We start from the raw sequence: 21,720 nt of genomic DNA on the forward strand, positions 1-21,720 counted from the left end.
CATTTTGCGTAAACGCTAGACATTGTGCATGAAAATCCCAGGAAATCATCAGTTTCTGAAATACTCAAAGCAGCCTGTCTAGCACCAACAACCATGCCACAGTCACTGAGATCGCATTTTTTCCCCATAATTCTGATGTTTGATTGTTGTAAACATTAACTGAACTGTTGACCTGTATCTGCATTGCACTGCTGCCATGTGATTGGCTGATTGGTACAGGTGTTCCTAATAAAGTGGGTGGTGAGTTCATATGCCATAATTTAAATGTTTTCTAACTCACTATAGGGGATAAGTTCAGTCCTAATTACATTTAAATTAAAAATAGTAGAATGACTCTTGTATGCTGTTGTACATACTAACATTGCCGAATAGTTCTTTAATTAAAGAAGCGTATCACACCACACATCACAATTAGCTTCCTGCTCACGTTTGGCACTTCTCTTCCTGAGTAACTGAATACCCAAACCAAAATGCTGAGCTAAACTTCCTGGATGCATTGCATCAAAGCACAACATCGCAGCATTCACTGTGCAGCAAAATCAAATGCATAAAACAGCATTATTTAACACGTGTAGTGTATGATCAATACAAACCTCATCACAGCGATCATCCCTCCTTTGAATTTCATCTCTAGAGGTGTTTGGTAGAAGATTGTGATGTTGATTTTAAGAACGCTGGGTGTGTATGCCAGCTTTTCTGCAGCCAATCTGTATGCTGCTCACATTTTCTAGCATGTCTCTCATCCCCAGAGGAAGGTGACACTCGAAGCACTCTTTTGGAGTGTGATTGAGGCAGGCTTTCAAGGACCCTCTAGAAGCTGCTAAGTCTTCAGCACGGTCTTGTGGTCTTTTCCTCTCATACATCTCTCCGTTTCTCTATTTTCCTTGTGGGATCTCTCCGAGAATGACCCACTGCCAGTTTGAAAGAGCATGTTAAAGGACATGTTGATCACAGACAAGCTTTCAGTACATTTATATGCCTCGGATATAAAACACAGCTGCTTATTTATGCTCATTGGATAGTCAAGAAGCTTAAGTGCTTAGGTGATTAGGGTTTCGCCTTAAATGAACTCATTTTAAGGAAGTTTGAAGTGAATTTAATCTGAAAAGTTTAGACACATTCCACTGTTATGGAGGCGAGAGTACTGAGAAAAACACTAAATGTTTCAGCCATGTGCTTTGAGTGTGAAAATAAATATGAGCTTTTTTGGGAGGGGAAAAGGAGGCAGACACGATTGGTGTGAAAACATTTCTTCATCTCACAATAGCATGAAAAACTCAGCACCCTTTCTGTTTTTTTTTTTTCATTTAAACAATTCATTAATTTCTCCTTATACTAACAGTGATGAAAGATTCTTCTGAGCTGAGGAATGGGCAAAATTATTACAAAAAAATTTGGTTTTTTTTAGTTTTGAGGGAAAGGAAATGCTCCTTGTGTATGATTTAAAAAAGACAAAGTGCAGAGGACATTTGTCTCATCACAGCTGCATTTGTCTCATCACAGCATCAAGATGAGACCTCAATGACCTTGTTCACTTTATCTGAGTAGTAGGATCTAATATGTGTGGCAGCCTAGGAAAACCTTTCACATGATGAAATGTTGACATTGTCTGCTATATACTATACACTTCTAATTTATAGGTCAGGTTTGTGTATATTTAATCTTGTTTATGGTTCTTCTTTGCACATATTGCAACCAGAGGTATTTCTAGCATCTTGTTACCCCCAAAAGTGAAAAAGGAAAAGATTGCATTTAAAGATTTTATTCAAATTCCAACAATAGATGCCCTGTCCACCTTTACATGTATAACTCAATCTATACTATATGGCCTAAAGTGTGTGGACACCTGACCATCATACTACTGTACATGAGTTTGTTGGACATCCCATTCCAAACCCATGGGCGTTAATATGGGAGAATGTTGGAAACACATAACTGTGTAAAATGTCTCTGTATGCTGTAACATCAGCGTTGTGCTTCACTGGAACTAAGGAGCCCAAACTCTAAAAAGCAGCCCCAGACCGTTATCCCTCCTCCACCAAACTTTACTGTTGGCACTATCCATTCCGGTACGTAGGGTTCTCCTGGCATTCGCCAAACCTAGATTTGTCCATCAGACTGCCAGATAGTGAAGCATGATTTGTCACTGTAGAGTACATGTTTCCACTGCTCCAGAGTCGAGTGGTGGTGTGCTTTACACCACTCCAGCCCACGCTTGTCATTGCACATAGTGATCTTAAGCTTGTGTGCAGCTGTTCGGCCATGGAAACCCAAATGGAGTTTCCAAATGAAGCTCCGGAAACACAGGTCTTGTGCTGATATTTCATCCAGAGTCAGTTTGGAACTCTGGAACTCTGTAGGGAGTGATGCAAGATAATAAGCGATTTTTATGCACTATGTACTTCAGCACTTGGCAGCCCTGCTCTGTGAGTTTGCGTGGCCTACCGGTTTGTGGCTGAGCTATTGTTGCTCCTAGAAGCTTCCATTTCACTATAATAGCATTTTCAGTTGACCCGGGCAGATCTAGCAGGGCAGAAATTTCAGAAACTGACTTTTGGTAAAGGTGGCATCCTAATGACAATGACATGTATAAAGTCACTGAGCTTTTCAGTATGACCCATTCTAGGTATTTTATGCATTTTATGCACCTTTTAGCAATGAGTGTGGCTGAAACACCTGAAATCACAGGTGTCCACATACTTTTGACCATATAGTGTACTTACAAAAAAAAAAAAAAAAAAAAAAAATCACTGCCAAATTATAAAGAAGGGGCTGCAAAATAGGGGTCATGACCCCACCTACTACAGTAGTGTAGGAGTTCAGCAATAAAAATGGACGAATATAACCATTCATCTACATCCACTAGTTTCCTGAAATCATTGGGTGACTCTGACTGAGTTGAACAACAGAATCAAGAAAAAGAACACAACAATATGCTGAAACATTTAATGAATATGGATTTACAAGTCCTAAATTATAAATCTGGAATCAATAAAATGTAGGGTGGTCAAGGCTTGCTGTCGAAGAAATTTTATAATGTCCATTTGGGGTTATTTGCCCAAAAAAGCTAGGGAACCCTTGTTTTAAAGAATTATAAGTTTATAAGGAAATGAGTTCTCACTTCAGTTATCAGTATTATCTGCATCAGCCTCTCTCTCATCACCTGAGGTAACAGTAACATCGGTGGGGAAATTGCTGATCAGTTCACTCTTCAAGTCTTGTTCATGTTACTTTTCATATCTTTTCATTAGGTCATTTAAACATTTTGAACTTTGTCCGCTGTCATCTGTACAGAATATAAATGCTTTTCTCTGTTCTGATGATGTGACAGACGTTTTACATTACAAACTGAAATGATCAGGCTTATATCTGTTTTGCAAAGGCATTAGAATTAGAAAACCACATTCAGCTATGTCTTTCACAACATTTATCACTATATTTGTTAAACTGGCTTCTTAAACAATCTGATGCCTGCAGACAACTAAAGCTAGGTTTGGAAGTAACCCAAATAAAGCATTTCTGGGTACTTTTGCTGAAATATTTGAAGTATATTATTGGCAGATATTGGTATATTATTAAAAGAAAAAAAAACTACATTTTGGACAAAACCCAGTTTGTCATTTTTGGCTGCTTTCCAGAATTCAGACTGCCACACATCCAGTGCGAAGATTATATATTTTGTCACACTAAACCCGGTACGCAGGACATCCCCATTATGCTGCAGCCAGAAAATATGAATCTCATTGTTTAATAATTACAACAGCAGTCCTGCAAATGAGGCTAGCAATGCAGATCCTGGAAAGCCAGGGAGCTATCAAGTATTCTGCGACAGTCAGGAAACAGCAGTGAGAGGAGATTACCTTTCATTTCATTAATTAAGATTCGGGCATTAACAAATGTGACAGCGCTACGAGCTATTAACGCTGACTTATTGTAATGAGGGTCATTCTTATGTGCTCTTTAAAGCACTCACACGACAGGCTGATGAATATGCATAGAGCTCTGTTTTTAAATTCTCCATCCAGCTTTTTTGAATAGAAAATGTAAACAAGAGTAATTAGGTTTAGTCACTAAAAGGAGTTGATGGCTAATGTGGTGTTGTCATGTTCGTGGGGTTAAGTGCCTGTAGATGTGAAACTGTGGCCCACTCACTGCTGGGTTGATGATCAGATCATTGTTTAAAGTTATTAACCATGTTTAATTTGTATTCATAATAGTGATAAGGCCTGTGTAATTGTCTGTAATTCTGTTCACCACTTAGTGATATGTGTATTATTTGACCCAGGCAATCTCTTTTTATTTTATAGAAATACAAATTCATTATTAAATAGCCACTATTATTTAATAGCCAGTGGAAACACATTCTTTAACAATGTGTTCACATAATGCAATATGTATGTATGTATATATATGTGTGTGTATGTGTATATATATATACACATACACATACACAATACATACATACATACAGTAGTGTACAAAAGCCTTAGGCACCCTTTTTTTTTTTAGTACAAACTTTGTTATAGATTTTTATTTTATGACTTCTACATTATTGAGTTAGTGCAAAAACTTTTTAGATTTCCAAACATTAGTTTTCCAGCACAAAAATGTCCTAATTTTTTCACATGGCTGTATATATATACATACATACATATATATATATACAGCCATGTGAAAAAATTAGGACACCCCATGAAAATTCCAATTTCTTGTGAGGAAAAAGTAAGGACACCCCCACATTTATTTGTACTTAAAATGGCTAAAATTACCTACAGGTGTATCACATCAACAGTTGCAAATTATTAGAACATCGTTACAGAGCATTTTGAAGGAGGCTTGCCTTATTTAGACCTCAGACATTTAGTGTGGTTTGCTCTTAATTGTTGAAGTAAGAGGTATCACCATGGTGAGATCCAAAGAGCTTCCTGAGGCCTTCAGAAAGAAGATTGTTGATGCTTATGAGTTTGGTAAGGGATATAAAAAGATCTCAAAAGAATTTGTAATCAGCCAGCGGAAAATCATTTACAAGTGGAGAACATTTAAAACAACTGCCAACATGGCCAGGTCAGACCGCCCAAGCAAATTCACCCCAAGAGCAGACCGTAAGATGCTTAAAGAAGTCTCCAAAAACACTAAAATATCATCGTGGGACCTACAGCAAGCTCTTGCTACAGTTGATGTCAAAGTGCATGAATCTACAGTCAGAAAGAGACTGCACAACTTTAATTATCATGGGAGGTGTGCAAGGAGGAAGCCTTTGCTGTCTAAGAAAAACATGAGGGCAAGACTGAAGTTTGCCAAAGAACACATAGACAAAGGCCAAGGCTTCTGGCATAATGCGCTTTGGACAGATGAGTCTAAAATTGAATTATTTGGACACCATAACAGAGGGCATGTTTGGCGTAAACTAAATACAGCATTTCAGCAAAAGAACCTCATACCAACTGTGAAACATGAAGGTGGAAGTGTTATAGTTTGGGGATGCTTTGCTGAAGCGGGACCTGGCCAGCTCACCATCATACAATCCACTATGAATTCTACATTGTATCAGAAGGTGCTTGAGGAACATGTGAGACCATCTGTCAAAAAATTGAAGCTGAAGCGGAGCTGGACCTTGCAACATGACAATGACCCGAAACATACCAGTAAATCCACCAAGGACTGGCTGAACAGTGAAAAATGGAGAGTCCTGGAATGGCCAAGTCAAAGCCCAGATCTAAATCCTGTTGAGATCCTGTGGGGTGATTTGAAACGGACTGTGCATACAAGAAACCCCTCAAACATCACACAGCTGAAAGAATTCTGCATTGAGGAGTGGGGGAAACTTCTTCCAGTCGATGTCAGAAACTGGTAGATGGCTACAAGAAACGTCTCATTGAGGTTATTTCAGCCAAAGGGGGAAACACTAGCTGTTAGGGCATAGGGTGTTCTAACTTTTTCCTCAGTTGAAATACTCATTTTTGTTGATTTCTTTTGTTTAATAAGTGAAAACAAAGTGATTTTTTTGTTCTTTACATGCAATTACATCACTTTCATCTACAGGTACAAATTAAAACAAGATCAGAAATTGACATGTAGACATTTCTTAATAAAGAACTGAATATTTAATGGGGTGTCCTAATTTTTTCACATGACTGTATATATATATATATATATATATATATATATATATATATATATATGTATAAAATTCTGACCTCATTTATATTTCGTGTAATGACTTTCCAACAAGAACGTGTTTATTTTTTAATACGAGTAATTGTGTTTTTCTGAAATTAAATACATTAACTAATACCATTATAAAAAGATTTTGGTAACAACACTATCTGCATCTCAGTTATTATATATTTATTTCACTTGGTGTGATATGGTTGAAGGATGAACTGCATTTGTGCCTCTAGGACTCGTGTGTAACATACAGGGTGTTAGAAATTCAGCAGGAGACTGGGGTTGATCTCTGATGTTTACTGCACGCTTGAAGAATCTTCAGATCAGCTTTTTTACCAATACGTTTCTCTGTAACATGGCAAGCTGTGTTTGTCTATTTATTTATTTATTTTCGTTAACTTAACAAGAGAAGAAAAAAGAGAGGCTGGTAAGGGAATGATTGTAGGTACACTCTAAGGCCAAAAGTATCTAGACACCTCACCATAACACCCACATGTGGTTATTCCCCAAACTTTTGCCACAAAGTTGGAAGCACACAATTGTCTAGAATGTCTTTGTATGCTGTAGCATTACGATGATCTTCACTGAAACTAAGTGGCCTAAAACTTAACATAACATAACATAACATAGCATAACAGTGTCCTTGTTCACAAAGCGAGCTCTATAAAGACATGGTTTGCCAAGGTTGGTGTGGAAGAACTGGATTGTCCTGTACAGAGCCCTGACCTCAACCCCACTGAACAATGCTGGGATGAATGGGCAACTTGTGGCTGAATGAGCGCAAATCACCATAGCCACGTTCCAAAATCTAGTGGAAAGCCTTCCACTATGGAGGCTGATAGCAGTACAGCGGTTACAGCTCAATATTAATGCTCATTTGGAATGGGATGCTCAGTGATCAGATGTCCGCATACTTTTTCCTTGCAGTTTTTGAGATGTAATTGGGGTGGATACTTTTTTGTTTAATTAGCCTTGTTTAATTTTGTTACATTCTAATGCACAGCTTTTGTTTTGTTATATGCTGCTAAGAGTCTATATGGATCACACGAACACTGTGTCATTATTAAGGTTGAATTGTTGTACTTTTATAATGTTGAATATTTTAAGGACATGAAAATGGAAACATATTTAGGCAATGCTTGTTTTTGCTATGTTGAAAGTGCATCACACACACTACCGGATGTTGGATGATCAGCGTAAAATCGGGACACATTTTGGTGTGAATTCAACTCAAAATCAACCTGATTGTGGTGAAATCAGGTGTATCAGGCATTAGAGGTGTAGAACGTATTGAAGGTCTAGACCTACAATGCAAGGTTTGCTACAGGAATCATGTACATTTGATGAATAAAGATGATCGTGTTTTAAACAGTACATGCATGTGTAAAACAAGCCTGATATACAAACTAGAACAGTATCAGGAACAGCATGACGATAAACAGGTTACACCCAGTCAGCAGCTCTCTCCCTGTCAGTGTCTTTGGTCTGTCGTGTCATCTCTGGTACGTTATTGTGTATCTCACAGGTCAGGAACAGGTGTTGACTCAGTAGGGGTCGCTGCTGCTCGGAGGACTGACCATTTCGCCTTCCCTCTGTTCTCTCTCAGGACACAGCACTGCCAATTTAGCAGCTGACTTCCCCACCATACAACGCTATTCATTGCTCTCATTATATCCCAGCGGAGAGGCTTTTGTAGGAAACGTGTAGTAGGGGGGAGAGAAAGAGAGAGACACAGAGAGAGAGAGAAAGAGAAAGGCTAGTCAGAGGGAGACTGGGTGTTGTTAAGGGCCTGATTAAGGTTTGGATGGTATTTAAAGGTGGGGATGAGATTTGCTGGATTTTTAAAAGCCTTTGGTGCTGGAGCAAGGAGGAGGAGGAAGAGGAGGAGGAGGGGGAAGGTGATGTTTCTGAAGTTATTTTTATGTGCTGGGAGCAGTATGGGGGTGAATGCTGATTGGGAAGGAGCTGCAGTTGCATGCAGTGTGGAGCAAGACACACACACACACACACACATACACACACATTTGTCTTTCTATCATTTTCGTAAAAAGAAAATAGCAATTTTCCATGTAGGAGCTACCCAAATTTTCCCTCGAGGTAAAAACTGTCAGATATTCCTATCCTTGTGAGGACCTTTGGTCCCCAGCAAGCTGTAGAAGCATGCCCACACACACACATACACACACACACACACACACACACTTTTTGTACATTAAAATGCATCTGTGTGTCTGTATTGCACACAGATGTACACGCATCCCGTCACTCAGTGATGCTTTTTATGTGCATATAAATGCAAGTGTTCCTTCTCCCTTTCGCTTTCTTCTGCACACACATGCACACACACACACACACATCACCTACACACTTTGTTTCTTCCTTTACAATTCTTTGTTTTTACTGTTTTTACCCCCACTCACAGATCATTTTTGTGTATATCACGTACTGTATCACTCTCTCTCTCTCAATCTCTCAATCTCTCTCTCTCTCTCTCTCTCTCTCTGTAAGACACACACACACAATATGGAAACACACTATGGAAAGTGCTGTATATGCTCAGAACATGAACTCTGGTTAAGTCTCTCCTGTATCACATCTTGCTCAGCACTTTGTCTCTCAGACAGCAGACGATAGCAAAGTCCTCGCCTTAACCTCGTCTCAGACGCAAGTTCAATTAGCAAAAATTCAAATGACATAATGTCTCACAATTCACCCTTTTATTTAAATAAATAAATAATCAGCAGGGGTGGACAAATCAATAGCCCTGACGCTCCGGGATAAGGAGATTACACAGCCAGGCTATCAGTTTCAGAAGGATACTGATACAACAACTACCTGCATTTTGTTCTCCTGTCTTCAAATGCAGAGAGAAAAAAAAGTCTACTCTCGGTAGGCTTTCACAGAGTAAAAAATGTCATCTGTTCATAAATGTGTGGTGAACTGGGAAAACCCTTCATATGGTGACATTTTGACATTTTCTACTATGTATAGTTCTGAAAGCTACGGGCTTTACTGAAATGAAATATACTCTCATATAAATATAGCTCAACTATATGTTAACATTTTAAGTTCTGTTTAACCCCCAACAGTGAAAATGGGGAAAATCACATTAAAAGATTTCATTCTCCACAGCTGCACTGAAATATACCAACACACTGATTATCTAAAAGTAACTGGTATATATTGATTTCATTTTCAAATAATTTAATATGCCATTCACTCATTCATTCATTCTTCTTTAGTAACCGCTTTATCCTGGTCAGGGTCACAGTAGATCCAAAGCCTAATCCAGGAACACTTGGTGTGAAATGGGAATACACCCTGTTTGGGGCAACAGGACATCGCAAGTCACCATGAACACACACATTCACACCTAGGGGCAATTCTTACCAATTCACCTGCCTGTTTTTGGGAGGTGGGAAGAAACTGGAGAACTTGCCCCGACACAGGGAGAACACAGAATATCCACACAGACAGTATCCTGAGCTCAGGATCGAACCAGGAACCCTGGAGCTGTGAGACGGCAACACCCACTGCCCCACCATGACATCTAATTTAATATGTATTGAACAAAATATTGGAGTAATAAATATCACCTCAGAAACTATGTATATAAGTTTAGAAGCCAATTAAAAAAAATTCAGCATTGTTTTTAGGAAAAAGAAATTATGTTTTCTCAAAGTAGAGGTATCTTACAGTAGATTAATCTTTGGTTAAAATGAGATGGTTCATTTTCTGGCCAGAATTCAGATGCAGCCACATCTGGCAGGTTTTTGCAGACTTTCACACACATATATGTAGCAGGACACTCCTTAATGCTGTAACTGTAACGCAAACCACTTGCTTCTGGATCCCACTGCCCACTAAACTACCGAGGCATGGTCTGGCTGTGCTATCATCAGGAGAGGACTATCAGTAAGGACTATGGCTGTATAAATTTGACAAATCCCCTGGATTAAAGCACTCACTCATTTTCTACTGGGTAATGTCACATCCCTCTGCATGTCCCGAGTCTGTCTTAATGATCTTTTCTAGCTAACTGGCTTGTCATACCTTTAAATTAAATAACAAATTATCACATTTTAGATTTTTCAGAGCAAAATATTAGACTGGGCAAGCATATTGCAGTTTGCGCTTACAGAGTCATAGCTCCTATTAGTTATTTCTCTTCTCTTCCATCTTGTACTAATTTCAGCGTGTAGCTTGACCGTGAGTGTAGGTGTGATATGTGATGATATGTGAGATTGAATAATCTTACAGGCCTCTACCTGCCGCTTCTCATTTGCATAATGTTGACATATTAACAACTTTTTTTTCATCTCTGTTCCTGTTCTAAAAATCATCTGAGCAGGACTTTCACCTGTCTCCAGAGAAAATGAATGAGAGCTAGGATGAAAAATGTTTTGCCTTCCCTGCAATGTGAATGCACCATTAAGCTTTAAATCATGGGTGGGTTATATGCTAAATACATCACATACAGATACCTGAAGATGTTTCATGATATATCACAATATTTATTTTTGCACTTTCATTTAACCCCTTCTTTACACTTTTATCTTTTTATTAATCTTAAATCATATTATTTAATACACACTTTGATTCAGGAACTGAATTATTAACTATATTGAAACTAATAGGAATGTAAGTAATTATGAGAGTTATACTGTAAAGTCTAGATCCACTGATGGCTCCTGGAATTTTAAGAGGAAAAAGCGTGCCAAATCGATAGGCCTTATAATTTCCATATTTAAATACATTATAAATACATTGGTGCAGCAGGTAGCATTGCTGCTTCACAGCTCCGTGATCCCTGGTTTGATCATGAGCTCAGGTTACTGTCTGTGTGTATTTGTTTCTGTGTATGCATGGGTTTCCTCTGGGTTCTATGGTTTCTTCCCACCTCCCAAAAACATGTTCATAGGTGGACTGGCTATGCTACAATTGTCCTAACCGGATCCATGTGTGTGTTTGTGTGTGAATGATGCCCTGTGATGGACTAGTTCCCATCCAGGGTGTATTCCTGTCTCACACCCAGTGTTCCTGGGATAGGCTCTGGATCCTCCATGACCCTGACTAGGCTAAAGCACCTACCTGAATGAATGAATGTTTGAATAAATGTATTACATATACTAATTACTTGAATAGCAACAGGAGAAAATATATAACAACTAATAAAAAAGAAGTACAGACCCATATTGTATATCATGACATACTTCTGATTCTTTTATATTGTGCAATTTTTCACTTCCTGCACTATATATCATCAGTAGTGCCTTTTAGGCTTATATTCTAAGAAGAAAAGGTTAAATCTTCACCCTGCTGGGTTCTTTGTTTTGTCCCGCTGGGTCCCCTTTCCTACCTCGCCATCTCCCACACCACAACCTGCTCTTCTCCCAGGTGGATTTCAGACCTGCTGGAACCCCTTTAGGAAAGCTACAACCATTATTCCATCAAATTACCCTGAAGGAATCCATTTATGTAAACTCAGTGTCTCAGTGTCATCATAGCCGTATAACTGAGTGTGTGGTCAGCGAGATACAGTGGGTTAATTCACTCCTGCTGGTGACACCTTTGTTTATCTGACCCTGAGCATGAGAGTGTCAACTGACTATGTGGATTATCTTACATTCTCGTCTCAGTTAATCCTCTCTCTATTACTCTGACACACACGCGCATTGAATTGCTGTAAGGTCTAACCTCGGTTTCAGACAGAACATAAAATACACAGCGCTTCAGCACTTCAGATCAGTGTCTGTAATCAATATGTGTCTTCACACTAGCCATAGTTGTGTAGCGACACAAGAATTGTTTCCACCTCAGTTTTATTTTTTATGTGCAGTTCAGGCAGTTCTGTCACTTACTTACCACTGGGAACAGATGTAATAAAATTTGTTTAATAAAATATTTTTACAGCATTTCCGAGTTCTGATTTTGCATAAACATAAATAAATCACTGAATTACTGTTTGAAATCTCCAAAGCACAAATCAGCTCTTCGTGCATGTCCAATCGCATCTTTAAATTTGGCCTAACTCCTTTAGCCACCACAAAATATTGGCCTTTCTCAAAAAAAGAGCCCCAATCTCTGCCAAACTGGAACATCTCTGGATAAACTAAGGCTGGCATGTGGCACATAAGCATCTACGTGATTTGTTGCACACTAATTGGTCAGTGGGAACATGAGGGACTATGCAGCAGAAGCTGTTTGTATGAGAATGCAGCCAAACATACTGGTGTCAGTGCATAGGTCTAGTGTTTATGGCGTGTGAGAGCTTGATGTAGTTGGCCACTGTAAAACGCAGTCCCATCACACTCCAGCTCCTACTGAAAGCACAGCGATTATAGTTCACAGCTTTCCCTTGCCTTGCGTGTGGTCAGCTTTTAGTGCAATTGTTCAGTAGTCCTTGATGGTGATGGCTGGTTCTATCTCACTAAACAGAACACACACTAAACTCTATGTTCAGACCTTTTTATGTTGAACATTCTGCAGAAGGGATCTATGGAATCTATATGCTCATGATACAGATTCCTGAGTTTTGTCAATCTGTGATATTACCATTATATTATTCTTGATAATGTAATCTAAAAAGCCCGACTAGCAGGGCTATGGCCCCCTGTATTCAAATACAAAAAGTCATCCGCATCAGATTATTTGCTTAAGGTGTCTTAAATGGATTATTTTGGATGTTTGTGGAACCAAACGCAACAGCACCACCAGTGGTCATAAGAAAAATACATAGAATGATATGAAGAAGTGAGGCTGGGGCTGATTTTCTTCTAGCCCTAACTGTATGTTCATGCAGCCTGACAGTGACAGTGGTCTCATGTGTTTGCACAGAGTGAAACACCCCCTAGATTTGATTTCCATTTGGGCTGATATTTTTCGGCTCCCTACACAGACACTTCATTATCAGTGATTAAGGAGGCACACAGGAAATAGGCGCGGGGTTAATGATGTGAACAAGATGGATAAACTTTTTTTATACCAAAATGCCTTTGGAGAAGAAACTAAAAATAGACAGACTAAGCACACATTGTCCAGTCAAAGTACAAATTACCCACAAGGACAGACAACAGAACTGCAAGGTTAGTGTTTTTTGGTTTGAACAAAAGCGTTACAACTTTTCACTGTCTTGTAGTGACAGAAAATTAAGAAATGTAGTCATGAATTCATGAAATCAGCCCTAGCATAGCACATGACCTAGTCACACTCAAATTACTCACACCTGCTTTGTTTTTTACTAATTAATAACCCTAGTTCAGTTCTGGTTTTTTTGTGTTTCGTGGTCCAGTGTTTGTGTTGTTGCGGCTCACCTTGGTTATTTTTAGGCTCTTGAATGATTGTATTATACCACAATGTTCTTTCACTCACACTTGTTTGTTTTATGGGGTTTTTTTGTTCATGGATGATCCTGTTTTGCACTTGACTTATTTTGTTCGCGTTGTCCTCAATATATATCTGCACTTGTATCCGCCTCCCAGTCCCTGACATACAGAATACTGCATGACTTTTTTTTTTTGACTTTTAAATATGTTCGTTTTTCATCAAACTTAAAGTATATTAAACAAAAAATATATATATAAATCACATTTTAAGCTACAAATAAGCTATCTTTTCTTTTAAAACAATTTTGCCATTTATAGTATTAAGAAATTGTTTTTAAAAAAATAAATAAAATGACCATTGGTTGGGAGGGGGCCAAGTTAGGGTGGAGGCTCATAGGTATTTAAAAGTTAAAGCACCCATGAAGATAATTGGTACACTAAGGCTGCAGTGTGGTTTGTAAGTTCCTAAGTGATGTCTAGGTTATTTTCTTATTGTGAGGAATTGTACTTAAAAATATAAATTTGATATAGAATTATAGAACAAAAAAATCAACAGAATCATCACTATAATGTGATATTGGGAAAAAAATCGGTACGTTTTCCCTTCTTGAAAGCTTTCACTCGGGTGTGTGAATTCCACTTCTGTGAAATGTTATCACCCTGATTAAATCTCAACCTTTTTTTTATTTAATATTTGAAACAAGCGCTGTCATTTGTTCAATTCAATTCACATACCACGTGTTTAACATTTCACATATCTCTAACAGCCATGCCTTCACCTTCAGCACAATTTGATTGACTCCTTTCAAAACACTTATGTAGAATTAATACTCAATTTTGAATTTGCATGAGGATAATGGCTTAATGGTGCTTTGCTCTTGTCACATTCAGTAATGCATTCTTGAGTCTTCGATTGTCAGGTTAATGATGGTTAATGAAAATGGTAGCCCCTTGTGCTTGTATTAATTGAAATCTAATCCCTTTTGATTGTGACTTTTGATTGCATCCTTTTGGCTAGTGCTTGTTTTATTCTATTTCCCTGTTAGTTTTTATGGAGAAAAGTGCATTGAATTCATTCTACAAAATCACCATAAAGGATCCATTGACATGCAGATCACATTCATGGCTAATTGTGTGATTTTACTGCAAATCAGCTGATAGGTCTTTAAAATGATTCACCACGTAGAACCTGTTTGTTTGTACTCAGTTCATTCCAGTGCATGACAGTTTCTCAAACTTTTTGCATCCAGGGACTCATTTAACTGTTTAAAAAATCCATGGATATCCTCAACACACATTTATTTTTTAGAAATATACTCTCTATAAATATTATTAAATGATATTTGGGTATTTACTGGAGCCATAAAACTTTTTGTCTCTGAACTGTCTATCCACAAAATCAATGGATTGTCAATAAGTTCACATTGAAATTATTTATGACATTATTCAAGGCTGACTTGGTTTTGATTTATTGAGGTATGGAATTAACCCATTCATATACAAGTGACCAGTCTAATAATAAAATATAAATAAAAAATCAATAAATATGACTAAATATATTGATAATATTAGGGTTGCAGTTTCTGACATCGTTGTAAAATATTAACAAAATATTTAAAAACCATGAGCTTTTTTTTTTTTTTTTTTTTACATTCCATTTCCATCTGTTCCCAAGAGGAATTCTGACAGTTATTATCTTTGTTTGCACAAGCACATGATATTTTCTCAGGAATATAGAGTCATTCATTCATTCATCTTCAGTAATCCTGTTATTTGTCCTGTTATTTATCCTGTTCAGGGTCGCGGTGGATCCGATAACACTATGTGCACTATGTGCAAGGTGGGACAGTTCACCCTGGGTGGGACACTAATCCACTGCATGACACCATGCACACACGTTCACACCTAGGGGCAATTTAGAGTAGCCAGTCTGCCTATGTGCATGTTTTTGGATAGTGGGATAAAACCGGAGGAGCCAGAGGAAACCCACGTGAACAACAAGGAGAACAAACCAATCCCGAGCTCGGGACTGACCCATGAATATGGATATAAGCAAATATTACAAATATAAGCAAAAAATAAACAAGTATGTGATTTAGGAATAAAGTAATTTAAAAGAAAATAAGAACAAATATGTATCCTGACCAGGATAAAACCGTTACAGAAGATGATTGAACGATGGGTCACGCAGCACCCAGTATGCTCTCATGTTAATGAATGTTGCTTTTATTTGTCCCATGAGCTTATCTGACCCTACACTCCTACCCAAAATTTAAAAAAACTCATGCTCCTGTGAATTTTTTTGATGGGTCTAACAGGATCTCAGTCCTAAACACACTTCTAAACCATGGCATTAAGAGATGGCTTGTGAACGTATCTTCACACATCAAGCTCCAGTCAGGTGCACTGGAAAAAAAATAACTGAGAGTTGAAACTAAACTCCTGAAGCACAGTTCATTCTTGTTGTTTTACAAATATTTCCATGACATACTGTATGTATTAATGACTGCAAATTCTCCAGGACTGAATTAACACTGAAAAAGTAACACCGACTATGTTTGCTTTAGTTCAGCTAAACACAAAGGCGCTCTGTAATTAGGATTGTTGTGTATAGGATGTGAGAATTGTATAATGGTAAGACATACTGTCTGTAGATTTTGGCTCTCAGAGCAGGAACATTAGATTTATAATACTTAGTTTTGGCTCTCAAACTGAAGTCAAGGACTGTTGTATATCCATCCATGGTTTACTGTTCATGAATCACAAAGCTGTGTACAACTCAGACTGATGAATGCGTTTGGGTGTGTCAGGCCATGAACTGCACTAGTCCACGTTCTGTATTTTACAGATATTTAAACCAGCCAGCGGAGTTCGCACATGAAAAATGGAGATTTTGATGAACGATGTAGGTAAAGCCACCACGGCATGAAGTAAGTTGTGGCTTCTGAGCTTAACATCAAAAAAAAAAAAAAAAAATCCAATTCAGCCATTTCAGATTAAAGAATGACCTGTGACAGCTGGCTGTAACTGCAGAAAATTTGAGTCTGTGACATTTCAGAATAAAACATCCAAAACTGCATTTTCCATTTTGGTTTTTATAGAAAATTTAACAGCTTTAACCGTCTAGTAATGGGAACACACAGAGAGTCTAGGTTTTATGAATATTTCAAAAGGTACAGAGAAGCAGGAGAAGCAAAATGCATACAAATTCATCCACAGCTTAGAAATAAACAGGTATTCCAAACAGGAAATGATCCCAAATGCTAGTGCAGAAGCATTCTTATCATAGTTCATTATACAGTAGTTCATTCAGGTACGGGTTATAACTATTTTTTTTTTTCATTCCAATATGACTGAATATGAGTTTTGATGAAATAGCTTATATAATATTTGACGCTATTTCTATATTGCTATGTTTTAATGTTAGTTTTTAAAAGTAGCATGCCTCACTGGCATTATAATCCTGAAACCAGTAAGGAAAAAAGCCGCATTAAACACGCTGAATGTGTTTATACTGAAACATTTGTGATGTAGATAATATTTGTCCTATAAGAATTCTGGGGTGGGGGTGAGGGAGTTTGGAGGGTGGGGAGTTTTGGGGGGACAATGCTAGCATAATTAAAAAGGTGTTTAATAGTCAACAATCTCTAAGGATAATGGTAAGGTTTCACTGTTAGGTGTTATTAGCAAGTTGAAGCTTTGGATCCTATCTGTTTGAGCAGAGTGTATAGATGAGGAGGTGAGAGTGCTGGACAGATTAAAGCGCTGCTGCATCAGTCTCTGCAGTAGAGTGGCACTTCTATCAGCAGATAGAATGGCAAAGTGGGTAATGCAGAACTGTTACGTAAAGTGAAAATAGACCAACATGTCAATGAAAGAAGTTTAAACTCAAAAGGTCAGCTCAGAATTTCATTACAAAATAAATCTTGAACACTCCTGAAGATCACAGATTAATTCGTTCAGGGATTTTTCCTATTAAGGATACAGTGTATTATATGATGTAGGGCATTTTACTTTGTTGCTGTTGCAGCAAAGACGTTTTATCATTATCCAGTTACATGCTGTGCATTGTGCCGCTTACAGAATGTCTCTAAATAATAAACCTGTCAACATTTTCTTGGTGGTCTTCTCTTGGGGATCAGCATTTCCTCAGGCCTCCCAGTGAGACTGCTGCATGCTTGTTGCTCCTTGTGCCTTTCATCGCCACTCAGCCTAAACAAAGGGGAATAGGCTTTTGATCAGGTTAATTTGTGCCATGGTTTAGCAAATCCTAGCATGGGCAGGAATAGCAATGCTCCACAAGCACAGATCATAGTTGAGATAATGGTTATTTCAGCCTGACTGGAGGATGAGAAATATTTTTCTTGCTCTTTTCTCCTGTTCATTCTATTTTCTGAAATATTCTCTTCACTCTGTTGGTTTATTAGAGTCTTGTGCAGATATAGCTGCCCTTCACTGTGATTCTGTTCGTTTTATGCTTCGTCATCTCTTCCTCTCTATCTCTGTCAGTCTGTTTCTTTGTCACTTGCTGGAGATCATATATTTTTGACAGCTATTCAGTCTTGGTGCCTGGTGACACCAGCCTTGCAATGATGAAGCGTGAGGGCAAAGATCTTCTCTTATCTGACACTGACTGCTGTGAAGTCCTCACCATTACATTCAGATATTAAAACAGCAGTTTATGATGAGTGTCAGTGCCAGCATGTGTTGCATATGACCAGAATGATCCACTACTGTACTTCTTTACATCCTTCTGAGATTACAGGGACTTCACAAATGTATCCCCTGCCTTTAGGCAAAGCTCTGCTCTGTAGTTATTGTATTGAATTGCATTGTCCTCATTCTCCACACCGTCCACTTCTAACAGAAAGTAGACTAGCTATTCTTGCTAAGACAGCTTGTAAGATCATGGGAGTTAAGTAACACATCTCTTCAGTTGATTTACGAGCGGTCTGTAATAAGACAAACAGAATTATTTTTGAAGCAGCTCATGTTCTGTATTCTGAGTACCAGGATCTTCCCATGGGCAGGAGATTTAGAACACTGATGAGGAACTGGTTCATATTAACTAATATTTTACTTCTTATACTTTTGGAAATTAAATTAATTAAATACATTTACTAATTAAAAAAACCTACAAGACAGTTTAAAAAAAGTCATTTCAGCAGGACATAGTCAGAATCAGAATATATTTTGTTTTCAAGCTATCTTACACAAACCAGGAATTTGTCTCAGTGTGTGGCCATGTAAAATACTAGATAATAGATTTGTATCTAAGTACTACATACTGGTAAAATACTAAAAGTAGACAACAACAGACAATTTACAATTATGACAAGAAGAAGAAATGGATTTAAATTAACAAGGTAAATGATACACTGGCCAAAAGTTATGGCCGAAAGTTTGTGGAGACCTGTCCGTCATACCCATATGTGGACCTTCCCCAAACTGTTGCTACACTGTTTGAAGCACACAATTGTATAGACTGTTATTGTGTGCTGTAGCATTACAATTTCCCTTCACTGGAATTAAGAGACCCAAACCTGTTCCAGGATGACAATGCCCCTGTGTACAAAATGAGGTCCATGAAGACGTGGTTTGCCAAGGTTGGAATGGGAGAACTCAAGTGTCCACTGAACACCTTTGGGATGAATAGGAACACCGACTGCCCCAGGCCTCCTCACCCAGCATCAGCGCCAGACCTCACTAATGCTCTTGTGGGCGAATGAGCACAAATCCCCACAGCCACACTCCAAAATCTACTGGAAAGCCTTTCCAGAAGGGTGGAGGTTATTATAACAGCATTATAACAGCATTATAACAACATTTGGAATGGGATGCTCAAAAAGCACATGTGGGTGTGATGGTCAGGTGTCCACAAACTTTTGGCCATATAGTGTATATGCCAAAGATGAGGTATATTGGAATAGATGTATAAAGGACTATAAATAATAATAATAATAATAATAATAATAATAATAATAATAATAATAATAATGGTTGATACATTATTTTACAGATGATGCAAAAGGCTGAGTATAAGTTCTATTTGACAGTTAAAAATAATGCTGTTTTCAGATTAAAATGACAGCTCACAGAACTGAGCCGACAAAATATAAAACAAATTTCATAAGATAGAAAACTATCATACGTTTCAACGATCATTCTATCATATCATATATGGAATGTATATTGAATGGGAGGTCATGCCTTCAGGTGGTGTATCAAACTGTTAGTGGAAAACTTTTTGGCATTTTTTTACTCAGAAAATTATATTTTTGTCATTTTTAGTTGAACATTTTCAGTAGCCTACATTTCTGTGCATAATTAGGAAATATGGAGAAACTGTTCATTTGCATCATTTTCTTGTCCTTACCGTCTAATGTGTTGTTTTTTTTTTGTTTTTTTTTTGTGTTACTCCACTTAAAATGTTTCACAGTTACTGGCCCTATTGTCTAAGGTTATTTTGATTAATTACAGATGGTGTTTACCTCTTTCACTTGAGCAATCTGGGCAAATATCAAATAACAAACAGACCAAACTCGATAAACAACCACCACTAGTGCATTTAAATGAGATGGGTCACTAATTACCTCTGTGCCTAATACAACTTTGTGTATATGTGTTTTGCAGATGTCAATGAATGTGAAAGGGATCCGTGTAAAAATGGAGGGATCTGTACGGATTTGGTGGCCAACTATTCCTGTGAATGTCCAGGAGAATACATGGGAAGAAACTGTCAGTATAGTAAGTATATAACCTTTTTTTTCTGAATTTGAATTTGCTGAAAACCCTGTTCGTTTTTTTTATCTTCCTTTTTTCTCCTTTTTAGTAATAGTTCCAAGGCACTATATTAAATAAGCAGGTTATTCAGTCAAATTTCCCAAATGAAAAACATACAATCATGTGTATGTTTACATAAACAGACAGTGAGGACATTAAAGCTGATAGATTCCCCAATGGCAAACTGCAGTCATTGTGTTGACAGTTCTATCAAGACAAACATACTGGACAGCGAGGTCATGTGCCGCTATTATAGCATGCACTGATGAAGAGAGCTGAAATAACTACTAAACTATGACCTTCAGCAAGGTTATAACTAGGGGTTCAACAATTGGATGATTTGGATCGATGCCTCTATTTAACAGCCAACAACTGAATTAATCGAACGAACAATCATAAATTGATTATTCTCGATTATAATCGATTATGAATTGGATATAATGAAAAAGGACAGACAGCGGGCAAGGGACTTTGCCTATAACTCTGACACTTTTAAAATAGTCCTTTTCTATATGAATTAGTATTAGGCTTAACCCCGATTCTGAACAAAGTCGGTCACATATTGATTGGAGGCCACTAAATTATATTATATAAGAGCTATAGTGAAATATTAAATCATTGCTTTTAGAATCAAAATCAGATCACCTTATATCACTCCTAGTTATAATATGGCTAAAGGGGTTAAAGAATAGACACTGTCATTTAATCATATGATGTGATAAATAACACTATATTAGATATATGAATGTATTATATAACTTATAAGTAGGTATTATAATAGAGGTATTAAAGGGTTCAAAACTGGTTCAAAATCAATGATCGAGTGAGAATACAGGAAAAAGAGAAAAACCTTCAAATAAAAGATTTTACATTGTTTTACTGTTATTGTGTATAATATGTATTAATAGAGAGGGTGACAAACAATTCCAAAGCTGTACACGACATAAAGAAATCTTCAATATCAAAAATGTGCATTAGACATCATTTTCAGTCAGCCAATCAGATCTGACCTAGTAATAACCATATGTGTACCCATATGGACTATACAGGCTTTATTTCAACATCCTGTTGTTTTTCCAATACGTACGTGTATGTTATAATTGTGGCCAAGAATTAGAAACATTACAGGGAATGAAAACGAAAAACAAAAATGAATGAAAATTTTCATTGAAAACATGAACAAAACCACTGAAAATTGTTCCAGAGTGAAAATGTTGTTTTTTTTTATATGTGCTTAATTGGTTAATAACAATATTTTTCAATTCCTGTGTGATTTCAAGAAATCATAGCATTAATCTATCTATCAAAACGAAAAAATAAATATTTTCTAATCCCTGATCAGGACAGTAACTAGCTATGGGGATGCAGATGTCTGGACCTTACTAGTTTTGGAAGGTTTTTATTTATTTGTTTGTTTGTTTGTTTGTTTAACCTCTTATGTATT

General features: G+C 37.4%; 1 protein-coding gene across 2 annotated transcripts in view; it reads left to right on the forward strand.

The window, feature by feature from the left end:
• The window catches only part of edil3a (EGF-like repeats and discoidin I-like domains 3a), a 181,204-nt gene that overhangs the window by 92,054 nt on the left and 67,430 nt on the right, over positions 1-21,720 (forward strand). For both annotated transcript variants that reach the window (XM_026931547.3, XM_026931546.3), the window contains exon 4: positions 20,127-20,240. In XM_026931547.3, the coding sequence (XP_026787348.2) occupies positions 20,127-20,240 (114 nt within the window). The remainder of the gene's footprint in view (positions 1-20,126; positions 20,241-21,720) is intronic.

The sequence above is a fragment of the Pangasianodon hypophthalmus genome, chromosome 24 (assembly GCF_027358585.1).
Source record: "Pangasianodon hypophthalmus isolate fPanHyp1 chromosome 24, fPanHyp1.pri, whole genome shotgun sequence".
NCBI classification, from domain to species: domain Eukaryota; kingdom Metazoa; phylum Chordata; class Actinopteri; order Siluriformes; family Pangasiidae; genus Pangasianodon; species Pangasianodon hypophthalmus.